The sequence below is a fragment of the Panthera onca genome, chromosome B4 (assembly GCF_046562875.1).
Source record: "Panthera onca isolate mPanOnc1 chromosome B4, mPanOnc1 haplotype 2, whole genome shotgun sequence".
Taxonomy (NCBI): domain Eukaryota; kingdom Metazoa; phylum Chordata; class Mammalia; order Carnivora; family Felidae; genus Panthera; species Panthera onca.
In genome coordinates, this window is record NC_138345.1 from 121,310,859 (window position 1) to 121,330,721 (window position 19,863).

General features: G+C 38.8%; 1 protein-coding gene and 1 pseudogene across 2 annotated transcripts in view; one reads left to right on the top strand and one right to left on the bottom strand.

Annotated features, from left to right (window-relative positions):
* Window positions 1-19,863, top strand: part of UTP20 (UTP20 small subunit processome component) — a 109,767-nt gene that overhangs the window by 8,803 nt on the left and 81,101 nt on the right. For both annotated transcript variants that reach the window (XM_060656631.3, XM_060656632.3), the window contains exons 6-18: window positions 74-155; window positions 842-979; window positions 1,451-1,606; window positions 2,194-2,340; window positions 2,424-2,558; window positions 3,757-3,834; window positions 5,661-5,839; window positions 10,470-10,625; window positions 10,768-10,856; window positions 12,804-12,909; window positions 17,237-17,387; window positions 18,047-18,109; window positions 18,902-19,060. In XM_060656631.3, the coding sequence (XP_060512614.2) occupies window positions 74-155; window positions 842-979; window positions 1,451-1,606; window positions 2,194-2,340; window positions 2,424-2,558; window positions 3,757-3,834; window positions 5,661-5,839; window positions 10,470-10,625; window positions 10,768-10,856; window positions 12,804-12,909; window positions 17,237-17,387; window positions 18,047-18,109; window positions 18,902-19,060 (1,639 nt within the window). The remainder of the gene's footprint in view (window positions 1-73; window positions 156-841; window positions 980-1,450; window positions 1,607-2,193; window positions 2,341-2,423; window positions 2,559-3,756; window positions 3,835-5,660; window positions 5,840-10,469; window positions 10,626-10,767; window positions 10,857-12,803; window positions 12,910-17,236; window positions 17,388-18,046; window positions 18,110-18,901; window positions 19,061-19,863) is intronic.
* On the bottom strand, window positions 4,414-4,621 carry LOC132660535 (U2 spliceosomal RNA; annotated as a pseudogene).

Here is a 19,863-nt window from a genome sequence, read left to right on the forward strand (position 1 = left end):
TTGGGCATACAGTTGACATGGAATGTATGTTTATTAAAATGTGATTAAACATGTCTTATTTTCTCATTTATAGCATGTATAGTACACTTCTGGCTCATAAAAAACTACATATAAGAAACTTTGCTGCTGAAAGTTTTACTTTTTTGATGAGAAAGGTTAGTCTGATATATGTTTATTGCTCATTAATCCTCAAGAATCTGATGAACAGAAGCAGATATCTTTTATAATATGATTTTTATGAACTAAATATATATGTATGTATATGTATGTGTACATATATATATATATATATACACGAATAAACCTTTTACCATTTTGAATTTATCTTATCATAAAATTGCTCACTAATGTGAAATAATTTGAGTCACTCGTTTATTGTTATTTAGGTTTTTGGTAGCTTACAGTGTGTGCATATCAGTAGTGCCCTCGAATTCAAGTCAGTAAATATATGAATGGTGAGAGTAGTAGAAAATTTTATAATAATTTCCTGGAAAGAACTGATGACATAGTGTCACTTGTGTTTGTTTCCATAGTAAATTTTAGAGGGTCACAGTGGTATTAATTTCTCTTATAAGTATATGATTTGCTTTCAAAAATAAAATACTGCCCTATGTAGTTTTTCTTGTCACAGACCTTCATATTATTTCATTGAATCACTGTTGTATATGAAATAAGAAGTGGTATACTATTATAATAGTTTGAAATCATTACAGGTTTCTCTTCCTTTTAGAATTTTATCCTAATTACATTTAACTGAACCTGTGGACCAGTAAATAATATGTATTCATTTGGATTTGTTTGTTTTGTAAATACAGTTTTCCATTTGCATTTTGTGTTTTAGGTTTCTGATAAAAACGCACTTTTCAATTTAATGTTTCTTGATCTTGATGAACATCCGGAAAAAGTAGAAGGAGTTGGACAGTTGCTCTTTGAAATGTGCAAAGGAGTTAGAAATATGTTTCATTCCTGTACAGGGAAGGTAAATAACCGGAAGGATACTTTGTGTCTGTGTGAAAGCTATTAAAAAGAAAACCCATGATATTTATGTAAATGGTGTGGAGAGAGGATAGCCTAGAATAAATAAAAAGCACTAAATGGGGAGCATTAGGTTGTTGATAACAATGCTTACCTAATGTAGGTTCTGGGTGATTAGGTATAGTATTTACTTACAAAATCATTGCTGTCTTCTCCATCTGGATCCTAGAAGGTAACATAAATTGATTAATGAGTGAGGAGTAGACAGTTGGATGATAAAATTCTCCATCCTAGTTTGGAAATTCCTTTTGGGATGTGCAGTTAACCATCAAAGCTACCCTGTCTTTGATTATTCCAGATCAGATTTTAAGATAGGTTAATCAGAGTGGGCAATAATCAGACTGGGAAATAACAGTGTTAATACTTAAAAATAAGATTGTACATGTTTATTTTAATGGTTATTGGCTTCCCACAGGCAGTGAAGCTAATTTTGCAAAAACTAGGACCAGTTACTGAAACAGAAACTCAGCTACCATGGATGTTAGTTGGAGAAACACTCAAAAACATGGTCAAATCCACTGTGTCCTACATCTACAGGGAACATTTTGGTCCACTTTTTGAATGTTTGCAAGTGAGTTCTAATTTTTAAGGATTTGTTTGTAATAAGAAGCCCAAGAGTTGATTGTTCTTGCTCTTAGTTTAGCAAAACACTCCTGGAGATTGTATTTTTATAATTATTATCTTTATACTTTTGCATACATACTAGGATATTTTTTCCCCCTTTATCTCCTGGTCTTTGTTTGGTTGGTTGGTTTTTTTGGTTTTTGGTTTTTGTTTTGGATATTTTGAGATGCAATAGAACATAGTGGCTAAACGCCCTTAGAGTCAGACCGCCCCTGTTCAAATCTTGGCTTTGTCACTTACTGGTAGTGTGACTTGGGAAAGTTACTTAAATATCTGTTCCCCAGTGTTTTCATCCGGTGGGATTATGGGACAGTAATATTATCTACCTCATGGTTGTTATCAGGATTGTGAATAAACACTTAAAAAGCACTTTATGACTGTGCATTCAAAAACGTTAGGTATTCTTAGTGACTCCTGGTAGGTACAAGGGAATGTGAAAATTTGAACTGCTTCACCCAGTATTTTCATTATTGGGTTAACAGGTGAGTTTCATATGTTATAGTTATTCTTTTCTGTTAAATTCTTTATTGGCAGGAATCACTTCTGGATCTACATAGAAAAGTAACCACAACGAACTGTGGGGAAAGTTCTGAACAGATAAGAAGGTTGTTAGAAACATATCTAATACTTGTGAAACATGGAAATGGATCAAAGATAACCAAACCTGTCGATGTTTGTGAGGTGAGTTCCCAACTGCATTTGTTTAGAGTCTGTTCATTAAAATCTATTGCTAAGTGTACATTGTTTTTTCTTTTATTTTACAGGTATTATGTCAAACAATACACATAGCCAATCTTTCCACAACTTGCCGGGAGACCCTCTTGGCTGTAATTTCTGCTTTGATCCTGGGTGAAAATGTTTCCTTGCCAGAGACCTTTATCAAAGAAACCATACAGAAAGTAATTTACTTCAACAAATATTAATTGAGTAGTTAATAAGATGTTTAGCATTGAGTAGGCCTCCTGGGGAATACAAATGAAGTGTGCAAAGGCTCTGCCTTCAGGGAATTTATAATCTTGTTAAGGAGACGTGAGTTGCATGCTGTAATAGAGAGAGACAAAACAAAATGCGATAAAGTAAATGTTTGGCATATATTCAGCAACACATATAGCTTACCGTGTGCTAGGTATGGACTAGGTATTCCAGGGTGGACGGTATGGTGCCTGCAGTTTTTGATTGTTAGGAAAGTGGGGCCCAGGGAACGAGTTATTATAATCCTTTGAATTAATCTATTGATGTCATTGAAACATAATGATTAATTCTGCTTGGGGTTTTGGGACAGAGAATGGTTTTCAACAAATTTATATTTGGGATAGTCCTTGAAGGTTAACTAGCATCTGCCAGTCAGAGAAGGTTTAAAAATGCCAGGGAACAGCACAAGGTGCGTTCAGAAAGTACAAAAATGTATGCCGATTGGGCTTCCATGGACACAGGAAGTGTGATGTATATCAGCGAGGCTCTGTTTGGCTTTGAAAAGTTTGGTTGGGTTTTATCCTGCAAATAGTGGAAGGCCCTGGAAAATTTTTAAGCAGGGTAATGATCTGATGATTTGAGATTTGCATTTTAATGAGTTTAGAAGAGGTTTTATAGGGAAGCGGGATTGAAAATAGACCAATTAGGTTCATGCCGCGCAGCAGTAAAAAGTATGGAGAAAGGTGTAAAATAGTGCTGCCTGCCGTTTCATGATTCTCTGTAGCTGGGAAAGAACTAAGCAGCTCTTAGGCAGAGGCCTGCATAATCACTGGAAACCTAGTGCCCCTCACGTCTATAAGTAAGTTTCTTTGGCAAAGGACAAGCATTTGGACAGAAGACTGGTTGAAGTGTGCCTGCCGCTACGTTATTCCAGCTGCCTTCCCAAGGAGAAGGGCTTAGTGCCTGTGTCTCACAGCTGGGGGTGTCCTTGCCACCAAGTTCTTTTTGAGAGTGAGTTCTCCCGAGACTCTGTTGACTTGTATCAGGCATCCTACCACTTCTTGCTTGCAAATTAGAGGACCTTGAAGGTTTTGGGTGTTTTTTGTTTTCAGGAATGGGGAAAGTACTCTCTGTATATTTAATGTGTGTGTGTGTGTTTTTTTTTTTTTAACCTGTGGTCCACAGATTTTTGAGAGTGGATTTGAAAGACGTCTAATTTTGGATTTTTCTGAAGTCATGTTTGTTATGAAGCAGTTTGAACAGGTGAGCAACTAATGTTTTGGATTTGTTTTGTTATGGATCTGTCACGATGAAATAATCAAACTTAAAATCCTATGATTTTTGTTTGTTTGAGAGGAATAAAATAAGTATTTGATGTTTTAGTCCATATTTTTTGATGCAATTATATTCCAATTGTAGTTTATAAGTAAAACTTTGTTTCATATGCCAAGGCATTTAAAATGCCGTTAGATAACCAACTTGTTTTCTAATAATCCTTGAGGAAGTTATAGAACCATGTGGTAAAATTGAAAAAAGAGTTTAAGGAACTTTTATGTGACTTTGGAAAAGTCACATTCAGAAAAAATAGTTTCTGAAACATTTTGGGTTGCAGTAAGGTTACAAATGCACTTTATTGCTACAAAGTAAATACAGTACCTGATTTAATGAGATAGAAATCTTTCCCATTAAATCCTGACTTTATTTTATCCCTTTCCCTCCCTTCCATCAAACATTTGCCATTCCTTATAACTGGTCATGCATAGCATACCTCATGGAAGCCTGTCTGTGTTTGTTCTGATTTCCCCATTAGTCATTAATATATTATCATTTGCCTCCATAAGTAAATAATAAATAAATAAACAAACAAACAAACAAACAAACCTTTGTGTGTGTCCTAGCCCTGTTCCTTCCTGTCCAGTGAGAGCCCTTTATCTTGCTCTGGTTTTTGTAGCAACCCCATTGTTTCCTTCTCCCCTGTTCTCTTTTTATTTTCTTAAACTGGTAAGAACAGAGACTACACTTGATCTTACCCAAAAGGCCGAGAATCCATATCTTTGGTTTTTTTTATAAACACCTTATTTTTATCAGAGGACTCCTTATGTGTATTCAAACAGTCAAGCAGGGCTAAAAGACAATCATTTGATTTCCACTCACATCTCCCTCACCAGGAGCAACCACATCTCTTAGGTTTCATCTATCTTTTTCTGTTACTTCATACTTTCTAATCATTTGAATATACTGCTTTTCCTTGATGCATTAGTTTTAGTTGTTAGCTATAGACTTCTTCTTATGGTGGATGGATTCTGATTCTTTTATACTCTCATCTTCTCTGTAGAGTTACAGCACAAATTTTGGTTGGATTCCTATTCACCATATAATTAATCCTTCCAAACAGGGAGTATTTTATAATTATGTTTCCTTTTTTTTTTTGTATACTTTTCCATTTTTCCTAAAGTTACAGATTGCCTCATTCTGGAATAACTGGAAATTATTTTCCTTGAATAGCTGGACAGTGAGTCTGTTTTCCCACAGCATTCTAAAATGCCTTTCACAGGGCAAACTGTCAGAAAACTTAGCAGCTTGAGTTTTTGTTTTTGTTTATTTTCCTTTCCTAGACACACTCCTCCTGAAGCAGTGCAAGTCTGAATGGGTTGCTTTCTCAACACACTGAACAGATGTCATACTAGGACTTCCTTTTGCTTTTCTCCTATTTCCTGGGTCTCATGTCTTTACCTTGTTACGCTTTACTTCCTTATTTTGATGGTACACATTTTCCAGAAGTTCTTAAGAAAGGGGGAATGAAAGTAAAATTTTGAGATTTAGTACACTGGAGAATGTCTTTATTCATATTGTTATAGGCTGGCTATAGAATTCTAGAGTTTGTCATTTTCCCTCAGTTTTTCAGGCTTTTCTTCAAGGTCTTATAGCTTTCATTGTTTCTTTGAAGAAGTCTGATGCCATTACGATTTCTGATCCTGTGTTTATGATCTGGTTTTTTTTTTCTCTGTGGAAGTATGAGAATCCTGTCTTCCTTAGGTGTTCTAAAATGTCTATCTGTTAATAAATGTGATTTCCTTTCTTATTTTTAGCTTTTTCTACCCAGCTTTCTCTTATACATTGAAAATTGCTTCTTGATTGATGAGGCTGCTGTCAAAGATGAAGCTCTAGCCATTTTGGCCAAGCTCATTCTGAACAAAGCAGCACCTCCTACTGCTGGCTCGATGGCAATTGAGAAGTACCCTCTGCTTTTCTCACAACAGACGGTGGGGTAAGTTCTAAGTCTTTATTCCCTGTAATGTTGATAGGGTTACCTGTTTTATAACGTAACAAGAATGCTGTAAAAATGAAGATCTGTGTATTTTAACTGGAAAGATGTCCCTGATACATTGTTCTGTGAAAAAAGAAGATGTAAAACAGTTGTTCTGTGAAAAAAGAAGATGATCTCATTTTGTAAAGTTAAAACAAAGTGTATATAAGCATTGGAAAAGACATGGAAGGATACACAAATAGGTTAACTTGGTTAACGTCAGGAGGATAGAATGTGAAAGAAAGAGGTGACTGTTGATTTGTTTTAGCCTTTTATTTTAAAATAATTGTACATTCACATGCAGTTGAAAGAAATAGCATGGGGTGCCTGGGTGGCCCAGTCAGTTAAGTGTCCAACTCTTGATCTCAGCTCAAGTCTTCATCTCAGGATTGTGAGTTCAAGCCCCACGTTAGCCTCCATGCTGGGCATGGAGCCTACTTTAAAAAAAAGAAAAGAAATAATACAGAGATGTTCTGTGTATTCTTCCCCCAGCTTCCCCCAGTAGTAACATCTTGCATAAGTTAATGGGATGTCACAACCATAAAATTGACATTTTTCAGATTACCTCAGTTTTACACACACTCATCTCTGGGTATGTGTGTATCTGGCTGTATGGTTCTGTGTAGTTTTATCACACTTGTAGATTCATAACCACAACCAGAGTCCAGATACAGAGCTGTTCCTCACCACAAGGATCTCTTGCACTACCTTTTAATAGCCATTCTCACCCTGACACTCCACTCTCCATTCCTAACCCCTGGCAATCCGTCCTCCATTTTTAGGATTGTGTCATTTCAAGAATATTATGTAAACGGAATTAAAGAGTACAACTTTTTTAATTTTTTTTTTTTTTCAACGTTTTTAATTTTATTTTTGGGACAGAGAGAGACAGAGCATGAATGGGGGAGGGGCAGAGAGAGAGGGAGACACAGAATCGGAAACAGGCTCCAGGCTCCGAGCCATCAGCCCAGAGCCCGACGCGGGGCTCAAACTCACGGACCGCGAGATCGTGACCTGGCTGAAGTCGGACGCTTAACCGACTGCGCCACCCAGGCGCCCCAAGAGTACAACTTTTGAGGTTGTCTTTCAGTTATGCAGTTCCCTTGCGACCCATCCAAGTTGTGTGTGTCAGTAGCCCATCTCTTTGTTAAAAATCTTTTCATGTGCTTATTGCTGAGTAGCAGCCCATGGTGTGGATGGATGTAGTGTACTCCATTCAGTGATTCACTTGTTGAAAGACTTCTAGTTTTTGGCCATTATGAATAAAGCTGTTATGAACAGTCATGTACGTAACTTTTTGTTGCTGAGATAAATGCCCAAAAGTGGAATTGTTGAGTTATATCATAAGTACATGTCTCATTTGATGAGAAACTGTCAGTAGTTGTCCAGTGTGGTTGTGCCATGGTACATTCCCACCAACAGTCTGAGTGATCCGGTTTCTCTGCATCCTCTCCAGCAGTTGGTATCATCACTGTTTTTTATTTTTTGCCAGTCTAATAGGATATGGTGAAATCTCATTGTGATTTTAAATTGCATTTCCTTAATGGCTAATGACATTAACCATCTTTTCGTGGGTTTATTTTCTATCTATATATCCTCTTCAGCTCTTCAGTGAAATATCTATTAATTTCCTTGGCTCATTTTCTTTCTTTTTTTTTTTTTTTTTTAACGTTTATTTTGAGAGAGAGCAAGTGCACGAGCAGGGGCGGGGCCGAGAGAGAGGGTGAGAGAGAATCCCAAGCAGGCTCTGCACTGACAGTGCAGAGCCCAATGCTGGGCTCCATCTCACAAACCTTGAGATCATGACCTGAGTCGAAATCAAGAGTCGGACACTTAACCAGCTGAGCCACCCAGGTGCTCCCCACCTTGACCCTTTTTCTAACTGGACCGTGTGTTTCCTTACTGTTGAGTTTTGAGAACACGTTATATATTCTAGTTAAAGGTTTTGTTGTCAAATGAATGGTTTGCACATATATTCTTCTAGTCTATAGCCTGTCTTGTTCCCTTAAGATTTTTCACAGAGCACAGTTTTAGATTTCGATGAGGTTCAGTTGACCAACATTCCTTTTATAGGTAATGCTTTTGATGTCAAGTCCAAGAACTCTTTACCTGGCTGTAAGTCCTAGATGTTTTCTCCTACTTTTCTAAAAGTTTCATAGTTTTGTTTTACATGTAAGTCCATGATCCATTTTGAGTTAATTTTTATATAAGGTGTGAGGTTTAGGTCAGGTGTCTTTTTTTTGCTTGTGGATGCCCACTGTTCTGGCAACATTTGTTGAAAAGGCTATTCTTTTATGTTCTCTTCCATCGATCATGTATCTCTCCTCCTCTAATACCACACTATCTTATTATACTAGCTCTAAAATAAGTCTTGAAATCTTGAAAAAAAATTCCTCCCATTCTATTCTTCTTTTGTAGATTTTTTCAGCTATTCCTTGTCCTTCGTCGTTCTATATAAATTTTAGCAGAATCTTGTCTATGTCTACAAAAAAAACTTTGCTGGGATATTGTTTGGAATTGCCTTAAATCAAAGATCAATTTGGGGACAATTGACGTTTCCCTAAAGATACGCAAAACTGTTAACTTTGTTTATGTCAGGAGGACAGGAAGGGAAAGAAGGAAGTGACTGTTAACTTTTAGATTATATAACTTTGCATCATTTGAATTGTTAAAAGAGCCATGGATTACTTTCTTAATTTCATTAAAAATAATGCATACCCTTTGGAAGCTGAAAACGAGGTTTATATAAACATGTGAGAGGATTCTGCTGATCATTTTTCAAGTAGTTGTGGGTGTGTTTTTAGAAATTATAGATTAGGAAACCAGTTCCCTTATCATTCCTATGTGTTCATGCTTAAATTTATTTCTCTGGGATTTGTTAGACTTGCTGCATTTATATTTTGCTTTGGGACAGTAGGAATAGGTGAACAATTCTTGAGTTTTTGCTGAGTACTCAGCTTTGAAGCATCACAGAATCCCTTGAGATGGGTGTCATTGTCCCCATGGTCACACAGCGGAGTTAGTTGTTGGTTCGGGATCAGTTTGAGATTCTGGAGGAACTCCTCTTCTTCACATGTTGCTCTCCTGCTGACTTTAAAAGTAACTTCTCTCTATCAAAACATGCAAGCAAAATCTTGTTGGTTTTTCAACATACTGGGCTGATTCCTGTCCAGCAGCCTCTGCAGTAAGTCTTCCCTCTGCCTAGTATGAGTACAGAGCATCGAGCAAGGAGGAGGGCAGAATGGGAGGCCTGGGTCAGATCACATGGGGTCTTGTAGGGTGAAGTAGGGAGTGTGTATTTTCCTGGAGGAGCTCATCGGCAGGTGTGACAAAGCAAGGGAATGACTTGGCAAGGAATGACCCACTTTTTTTTCAAGCAGCTCAATGTTTTCTTGTAAGGTTTTTGCAGATTGTTGATTCGCGGTTACTACTAGAATATATGTCAAGATGTAGTGATTTTCAGAAATCACCAATGAAATTAAACTATTATAATTTCTGAACATTTGATATCCTGGTAAGTATGAAACAAAAAAGAATACAACGTTTTAGTTAATTTTAATAATAACAGGGCACAGAAATAAAAACCTGATATTCTGCTTCTGTTGTGTAACAGACTGGGCATGGAGGCTAAATTATCAAAACAAACCAATTTACTTCCTGTTTCTATGAGTTTTCTTTCAATTGGATTTCTGTCTTTCAAATAGGCGTGAGGTGTAGTTCATTGGCAAAAAGGAAAAGAGGCAAACAAGAATAGTGCCAAAGTAACAGACACCTAAACCTAAATGTCATGTCAGAAAACATCAAGGAAGAATTTATCAGATTAAAGAAACAGAGAACATTACTTCTAAATCATAATCACTTCAGTGGCATTTGTCAAATTCACCACTATGTGCAACATCATTCTACATTTGTAAAGTCAAAATTCATGTCAAAATGGAAGGGGGGAATAGAGGAAGTCCATTCATTACAATTAATTACCTCTCCCGTTTTAAAAAAGTGTTCAGCAGAATGTACAGAAAAGAATGAATCAGAATGAATTAGAAAATTCAGAAATAATACCTAAAATTAGAAGAGACTTGCTTTAAGTTATGAAGTAAATTAAAATAGAGAATAGAAGGGGCGCCTGGGTGGCTCAGTCGGTTAAGTGTCCGACTCTTGATTTGGGCTCAGGTCATTCTCTTGCAGTTTATGATATCGAGCCCTGCGTCGGTCTCTGTGCTGACAGTGTAGAGCCTACTTGAGATTCCCTCTCTCTCTCTCTCTGTCTCTCTCTCTGCTCCTCCCCCATACCTGGGCATGCGTACGCCCGCCCGCTCTCTCTCTCTCTCTTTCTCAAAAAAATAAACTTTAAAAAAGAGAGAGTAGAAGAAAGTAGAACCAAAGGAGTTGAAAAAGCCTCTCACTGAAAGTCCAGAAACAACTCCCGTTCATTTACTTACTTACATTCAACCACCACCCCCAGTTTGCACCTCCCCACAAATGTTCCATGTTCCGCTCATGGAGAGGAGCCAGTTTTATTTCAGACTTCAGAGGACAAGAGCAATTATATTCCCTCCTCTTTTCAACATTCGTGTTTCTTCTCTTCCTTCAGATCCTGTGTAAGGCAGAAGAAGACTAGATCCAAGGGAGGAAAAGAACAGATCCCAGTGCTGGACCACCTCTTATCTCTAATTCAGTTACCTGCAAATAAAGATTCTACTTACCTTTCACATTCTTGGGCAGCCCTTGTCGTGTTACCTCACATCAGGTGAGAAAATAAACTGTGGGTAATTTTGAAAGAAATACTTAGCATGCTGAGTTCAACATGTGTTAGCCATTCCTTGCTATTCCCTGAAAAAAGCCATTGAATGCAACTTTGAACTTTTCTCTTTTTCTCCCTACTTGGACAGACCTCTTGAGAAAGAGAAGGTGATACCAGTCGTCACATGCTTCATAGAGTCACTCTTCATGAATGTTGACAGAGAGAGTTTTGCAAAAGGTCAGTTACAATCCCCATTTGTTCTCTTCTTTCTTTTCTGGCACACCCAAAGTAACTATAAACACAACGGAATACCAGAGAATAGTGCTAGCATTGTGCTCTGACATAACCCCCTATATGATAAATACAGGAAAAAAAAAGGATAAGATGGATGTATTGCACTTGTACTTCAGAATGTGGTGACCGGCTCAGGGCGGCTTGAACACAAGCTGAATCTGAAGAGGAAGTGTTAGAAGGGTGCCATGGTATATGACCCCTCATTTTCAAGCCCCGGCTTTTATCTTATTCTCTGTCTCCCATGCGTACTCTATCCCTGGTATACACCTTATAGTCCATTTGCCTCCATTTGCTCACTCCGAGCAAGATACTATCTTTTACAGCCTTCCGCTGCCCTTGTACATGTGTTCCTTCTGCCAGAGTCCTTTCTAGGCCTTTGTCACTTGGTGAACTCTTAATTTTCTTTCAAAACTCATTTCAAGCACAGCACCTGTAGGAAGGCCTACATGACTTCCTGGCAGAGTTAGGCTGCCCTGCCCAGAACTTCCTTTCCTATTATACACTTGAACACCTCCTCCCACTAGCATGAAGATAGCAGTTTGAAAGTAGATATTTTGTTTTATCCTAGGACAGTATTTTCTAATGTAATATATAGTAGTTGTTCATTCATTTAAATATTAAAATGTTAGGTTCTCTGTTTGATACTAAGCAAACACGTTAGAGGGTAAAGCAGACTCACCACAGCTGAAGTGCTCAATAGCCACATGTGGCTAGTGGCTGCCATATTGGATTGCAGCACGAGTACAGAACATTTCTGTCATTGCAGAAGGTTTTATCGGACAGCATTGTTCTAGTATCTCGAACAGGGATTGGCAAAATTTTTATGTAAAGGACCAGATAGTAGATATTTTAGGTTTTATAAATCCTGTTCAGTCTTTGTGGCATATTCTTTATTGTTTGCTTGTTTGTTGTTTTAAACAACCCTTTAAAAAATGTAAAAAACATTCTTAGCCAACAGGCCATATAAAAACAGGCTACCTACAAATCTGACTTATGGGCCAAAGTTTCCCAATCTCTAGTCTGAGATTAAATGAATGCCTAATTTAAAAAAATAATTTATTAGCTTTTGAAAAGTACAAGTGTGTCTCCTCAAAAATTCTAATTTTGCTATTGGCAGCGAATCGAACCATTGAACTTATCTCCTCATCTTAATGGAACATACATTTTGATTCTCTATTTTTGAATATATTTTTCTCTTAAGAAAGCTACAAGAGGGGCGCCTGGGTGGCTCAGTCGTTTAAGCGTCCGACTTCAGCTCAGGTCACAATATCGCGGTCCGTGAGTTCGAGCCCCGCGTCGGGCTCTGTGCTGACAGCTCAGAGCCTGGAGCTTGCTTCCGATTCTGTGTCTCCCTCTCTCTCTCTGCCCCTCCCCCGTTCATGCTGTGTCTCTCTCTGTCTCAAAAATAAATAAACAACGGGGCGCCTGGATGGCGCAGTCGGTTAAGCGTCCGACTTCAGCCAGGTCACAATCTCGCGGTCCGTGAGTTCGAGCCCCGCGTCAGGCTCTGGGCTGATGGCTCGGAGCCTGGAGCCTGTTTCCGATTCTGTGTCTCCCTCTCTCTCTGCCCCTCCCCCGTTCATGCTCTGTCTCTCTCTGTCCCAAAAATAAATAAAAAACGTTGAAAAAAAATTTTTTTTAAAAATAAATAAATAAATAAACGTTAAAAAAAAAATTAAAAAAAAAAAAGAAAGCTACAAGACTTGAGAACCTTCTCTTTTCAGTTCCTGCCTGTTACATCCTTACGTTTGACACATGATTCTTTAGGTGGTACAGCTTCACTTTCATTTAGGAACTCCTAGAAACAGCAAGTGTTAGATAAATGAGATGCCTGGTAGTAATTGTGTCAAAGGAATAAGTTATGTGGTTCTCCTGTTTTTCTGCCCTTAGGAAACTTGTTTGTTCTTTGTCAAGCTGTAAATACTATGTTAAGTTTGGAAGAATCTTCTGAAATTCTGCATTTGGTTCCTGTGGAACGTGTGAAGAATTTAGTATTGTAAGTAAACATATCTCCCATGTATATTAATCATGAATAAAATATAAAAGCTTCTGTTTTTGTGAAATCTTGGGCATGATAAAAGTCCTTATTTTGATCTATTTTATACCCAAGTTGTATTCATATTAGAAATTTATGATTGATTTAAATCCTTAAAATAAGTACATTTTTTTATGCAGTCTTTAAATGCAGATTCATCTTTGTAGAGCGGTATTTTACCATGTGGGTAAGCTCATGTTGTAGAGCATAAGGGTATATAATGCTGATTATTCCCAACCGAGACTTGCACAGTGTTGACCTTTTGTGACTTCCTGAGTGATTCCAACACACGCATTTCCACTACACTCATTCTGTCTCATCCTGATATCACCATTTTGGAAAACTTTCCTGTGGTCCTTTTACTACATAGCAAAACAACCCAGGTTTTTGTTTTTATAAGTTTATGTCAACCAGCTCCTGATTTTGGTAGTAGTAGAAGTCTGTTATCGGGGAGCCGTGTTCTTCTCAGCTTAGCACCCTTTCTAAAGGTCACACCTTTTGAAAACCTGGTAAAGTAGTTGGCTTCTTTTTCCAGAGTCTAATCCATTTTCCATCCATGCTGTTTTTTGTTGTTGTTGCTGCTGTTGTTGTTTTAGAGAGAGACAGAGACAGAGTGCAAGCCAGGGAGAGGGGAGGGGCAGAGGGAGAAAGAGAGAGAATCTTAACCAGGCTCCACAGCACAGAGCTCTACTTGGGGCTTGAAACAGATTTATTCATTTACTTCATTCAGTAAATATTCATTTGCTTTTCTTAGGTACCAGGCCCTATTCTAGGCACTGGGAGGCATAGTGAATGAAACATACACAAAATACCCTGCCTTCATGGAGCTACTATTCTAGCAAGAAGAAACACTAAGCACGATAAATAAGTCAGATTTATAGCATGTTAGACAAGTGGCAAGAAAATTAAAGGAGAGTTGGGATAGGGACATTCTGGAGGTTGGGGACAACAACAGTTTTAAATAGGGAAGGCCTCTCCGAGAAGGAGACATCTGAGCTGAAACCCAGAAGCAGAAGGAGGTAAATCATGAGGGTATCTGGGGTTGGGGCCTTTCTGCATTCCTGACCTGGGAGACTTGAGTGCCACCGCTGTAGGGGGTGCCCAGCAAGGAGCTATTGGCAGCTGAGCAGAGCGAGGGGTGAGTAGTAGGAGAAGATGACACAGAGGTGGTGGCCATGACCGACAGTGTGTGACATTTGGCCGTTGTGGGGCCTGGGCTTCTACTCTGAGTGAAAGGGAAGGAAGCTACAAGAGGAATTTTGGCAGGAGAATGACTTAGGACTAAGCAGGACCACCCTGGCTACTGTGCTGAGAACAAAGCAGACCAGTTAGAAGACTTACTGCAGTAATCCAGAGTCTCTTTCCATTTCCAGATCTGGACAAAGCTGGCAATTCTCCATGGTTCCTTGAATTGGTTTACATTCCTTTAAGGAGTTTTTCTTTGATATCATCCTATATCTCACGTTTTATGTTCTCTTGTTCACTTTATTGATCTGTTTAAACTTCTCATGGTATATTCTTTGGTATAAACAATTTAAGCCATCTGTAGAGGTTTTGAAATAAAAAGGCACACATAACACAGGGATTAGTATGTCCCCTGCAGAAGACCAGCCAGCCTCCCAACCAGGTGGCACTTAGCCTTGGAGGCCTGGAAACCTCTAACAGGAGTATATACAGCTTTGAAAGTGGAGGCGTAAACTTGGAATTGTGAAAGCTTTAGACGCAAGCTTCTGTGCTTGGTGCCGTGCTAGTTACTGGTTAAGCACGTAGGTTTCACAGCCAAGACAACTTGGATTAGAATCTTGTCTCTACCATCTACTAGCCCTGCAGCCTTTGGTGGGTTTATTAACCTCAACTTCATTATCTCTCTCAAGGGAATAACAGCACTTCCCTCATGGGCGTTAAATTGAACACCACATCCTGTCATGGCGTCATACACATTGCATTTTTATTATGTCCTTACATGCCAGTCTCTGTTCTGAGTACTTCATGTCCATTATTTAATCCTCACAGCAGCTCCATGAGGTGTGGGGACTGTTATCATTACAGATGGGAGCACTAAAGTTCCAAAATGAGTGCAGAATCTAACTACTCAGCATCCACTGCCACCCTGCTCTAAACCACCATCTCTTTTACCTGGATTATTGCGTTAGCCTCCGAACAAGCCCCCTTACTCTGTCCTTGTCCCGCTGCTCTGTTTGGTGTCTCCCAACCGTACGATACTATTAAATGAAGGACCGATTATGGCACTCTTTTGTTGACAGTGATTCTCCACTAGCGGTGATGCCAGAGACACTTTTGGTTGTCACAACTGGGGGCTGCTACTGCAATCTAGTAGGTGGAGGCCCTGGATGTTGCTAAGCACCCTACAGGATGGCTTCCACAGCAAAAAACTATCTGGCCCAAAATGTCAGTCATGCTGCTATGAGAAACCCATCTTACTCAGTATAAAGTCTGGTCCTTATCCTGTTCCTTGGGGCTCTGTAAGATCCAACCCCTGGCTACTTCTGACCTTACCCCCAGCCACTCTTCCTTGTTAATAACTTCCTTCCAGCTGGACTGGTCTTCTTGATGCTCCTCTTCCGGATAAGCACACCTATCTGTGACTTGGCATCGCCGTTCCCTCTGCCTGAATTGCCTTCCAGATATCCAGTGGCTGATTCATTCACCTCCTTCAGGCCCTACCTCTCATGACCACCCCGATATCACATATATTCCTTTTCAACCTTCCTCCCGCCCTGCACAACCTGTCTCTCAGTCTTGACTTTCCATGGTTTGCTTTTCTCTGCTTCACTCATCACTGTCATACATAATTAGTTTATTTATTATGTTGGCTACCTTCTCTTGTTAGAATATAAGCTCCAGGAGGATAAGGACTTTGTTTTTTGTTTACTGCTATGTCCAGTGTCTATAAAGATCACTGGCATATAGTAGATACTCACTAAATATTTGTTGAAGGAGGATGACACCCAAAAATTAAGCAGCCTTGTCAGGGGGACACTGCTGATGGACTGCAGAGCTGGCTTCAAACTTGGGCTTCCCTACCCCAGAGCCTGTGCTGTACCCTCCTCTGTACTGTCCCTCCCTCAGCTCGGTGCCTGGCACATGGAAAACACTTACTAATATTCTATAATCTCCCTTTATGTCATTGTCATTTATAACTGTGTAGATTGAAAAAACAGCATTATGGGCACCTGGGTGGTTCAGCTGGTTAAGCATCTGACTTCAGCCCAGGTCATGATCTCATGGTCCATGAGTTCAAGCCCCACATCGGGCTCTGTGCTGACAGTTCAGAGCCTGTGTTTCCCTCTCTTGGCCCCTCCCCAACTCACACTGTCTCTCTCTCACTTTCTCTCATAAATAAACATTAACAGATTTTTTAAAAGAAAGAAAAATTAGCATTGGGTTTTAGTTAAAATAGCATATTCTATGAAATCTTTCCATTTGTGACAACGTGGATGGAACTAGAGTGTATTAGGCTAAGCGAAATAAGTCAAAAAAGACAAATACACGATTTTACTCATGTGGAATTTAAGAAAACAGATGAATATAGGGGAAGGGAAGGGAAAATAAGGTAAACAGAGAGGGAGGCAAACCATAAGAGACTCTTAAATTCAGAGAACAAACTGAGGATTGCTGGTGGGGTATCGGATGGAAGATGGGCTAAATGGGTGATGGGCTTTAAAGAGGACACTTGTTGGGATGAACACTGGGTATTACATGTAAGTGATGAGTCACTAAATTCTACTCCTGAAACCATCATTACACTATATGTTAACTAACTTAGATTTAAATTAAAAAAAAAAAAAAAATAGCATATGCTGGGGCACCTGGGTGGCTCAGTTGGTTAAGCATTCAACTTCGGCTCAGGTCATGATCTCACAGTCCGTGAGTTTGAGCCCTGCATCGGGCTCTGTGCTGACAGCTCGGAGCCTGAAGCCTGCTTCAGATTCTGTGTCTGCCTCTCTCTGACCCAACCCCGTTCATGCTCTGTCTCTCTCTGTCTCAAAAATAAACAAACATTAAAAAAATTTTTTTTTTAAATAGCATATGCTAATCCCATCTCTGCCTCCACCTAGCTGTGTGTCTTTGAGCTCATTACTCACTGTTGCAAGGCCTCAGATTCTTTGTCTCTAAAATGGAGTCAATGTCTGCATAAAATGTCTACATTTTACCTTTGTCTCTTTTACAATTCCTTTACCAGTGATAATTTTCTGTAGTTTTTTTTTACAGTCTAAATACCCAGCTGTGTGGTACAGGCTGGGTCTAATAAATAATCTTGTTGCAGAACATTTCCTGTGGAGCCATCTGTGTTGCTGTTAGCTGATCTCTATTATCAGAGATTATCCTTATGTGGCTGCAAAGGGCCACTTTCTGAGGAAGCTTTAATGGAATTATTTCCCAGGTTACAAGCTAACATTTCAACTGGCATATCCAAGGTAATGGTGTTTTGTGGTATGTTCTCAGTCTCTCCTCTTTGATTATATATGTATCGCCAGTGGTTGTCAGAGCTCCTTAATCAGAAAATGCTGCTAGGGGGTGATTTCTGTTTGAAGCAGTGATTCCTAAATTGACCTACAAACTGTTTGCAGCAGGATTACTTGGGGAGCTTAATAAAAATACAAATTCCAGGTCCTCACAGGCTGGAGTTCTGATTCAGAAACTGAAAAATCTGCATCGTTTTTTTTAAAGCCCTCTAGGTGATTCTGCCGCTTGGTCAGGTGTGCAGAAATACCTGAATACGTTATGTAGGGATTGTTATGTAGGGATAACAATCACTAATTGCAACAGAATTGTAAATTTAATCAGTTTCTTTGCCCTTATTTACAGAGATGCTTATAGTGTCACAGTTGAAGGAAAAACACGGTTCTATGGGCAACCTTATCTTTTCTGTCTAGTCTGGTCATTACTTGTTCCGTGTACTATTTGAATAAGGTGTTGGTTGGTGTCTAATATGAAATAAGGTATAGAATAACATGTATCTTTCTGATAAACATTATATTTTCCTTAATGCTATAAAACTTAAATCTCACTGGCTGTTAATCGGTTTCTTATGTGTAAACTTTGAAGTTTTAAATGTGCCTTTTACTTTCTCTAGATTCGGCTTTTGACAATAAGGATCCTAAACCATTTTGAGGTTCGACTTCCAGAACTGATGGAGGTATTTTTGCTGTTCAATTTGGATAACTTTTTAAAAACATCATTCTTTTTTTAATTTCCAAAGTGATACTTTTACAGAAAATTCAAATACCGTTGTGTAAATATCTATCATAAAAACTGAAATTGTTGTTGTAGTTCTTAGTCCTGCCCACACTAAAAAGTCACAGGTAATTGGTGAATATTCTTTCAGATCTTTTGTACACATGTACAATTTAAATAGCATCAGGGAGGTTTTGCCATATCAGTACCTCAGGCTTACCTCATTTCTTTTGAGGCTTAAAAGGATACTGCCCCGATACCAGAGTTTAAAATATCTTATATAACCAGTTCTTTGTTGATGGATGCTGAGGTGGATTGTTTGGAGTTTTGCAGCATTTCCAATAAAATAGTAATGAACATCCTTATGTTGATATATTTGAATAGGGAAATATTCCCATAATGCATATTACTACTTGTAGAAGTAGAAATTATAGAAGTAGAATTGTGTAAGTGGAAGTATATGTATACGTTTTTATTTGAACAAATGTTGCCAATCGATTTGAGTCATTCTGAGAATGAGTTTCCTGTTTTTTCCTTGTCATTTCTGTGCTAGACATTATTCTTAAATTAGATTCTAACAAAAAGTAAATAGTTTGAGGAAAAATGGATCATTTACCACAAGAAGTGTTGCTTATTTAATTACAACATTAACATACCCCAGTTTTTCTTTTTTTTAGAACTTTGGTTACATATCATGTTCTTTTTGCGAAATCAAAGTACTGACCTGCCTCCTTGGTTTTCTCCGTTCACTCAGGATGATGGGCTCTCAGAGCGTCAGTCTGCCTTGGCTATATTACGCCAGGCAGAACTTGTTCCAGCAACTGTGAGTGATTACAGAGAGAAGCTTCTTCATTTGAGAAAACTAAGACATGATATGGTGCAGGCTGCAGTCCCTGACGGGCCATTACAGGAGGTATAAAACAGTGTCTCAGGTTTTTAAACAATTTGTGCTTTTTGATCTGTTTAGCTGGCTTTTGGAAAGAGAAACATAGCAAGTAGTTAAAAAAAGTTTTTTATTTAGCTAGATAAATCTCCAGTTTCCTTAGGTATTTTGAATTAAATGGCTCTGCCAGCCTTTTCCACAGTGGAAATAACTGTCCTCCCTCTGAATACAGGCATAATATGTGAAGGTAGGTGCAACAGAAGGGCTCAACATCCGGTTTAAGACCTGACATTCTTCTCCATGTTCTGCAGGATGTCAGGCCTCTTATCTTTTGTATTGGGGGTTTTTGTGCATGACCCTTGAGGATGGATCACAGATCCCTTTGTGAGTAAGGCCAATGGAAGTGTTCCCTTTAGATCAGAGCATTTCTGCTCTTTACATGTTTTATATATTAGTGTCTTGTGTTAACGTTTCGTTTGGAAAAAGGGCTCTGCTGCTAAAATAGTAATAAACACCTCATTCCCAAATAATACTAAAACTACCATTCTATATGATGCCTCCCCAGCACATGGAGATATGAGTGATGGCAGTCATTCTCAAAGGTGACTGAGAAAACTTGAGACCCTCTGAACTGAATGCCTTTAATGCATAGTTTTGAAAACTCAGCCATCTGCTCACAGAGCCGCAGCTGCCATTCACAGTGTATACCGTCTTGGGCTCTTTGGTATCTGTATTTTACTGCTTGCTGTTCAGGTTTTATCTCACACGGTGATGGTAATAGCAGTGTTTGTTAGGTGGGAATTTAATCATGAGTCAGATCTGTTTATTCAAAT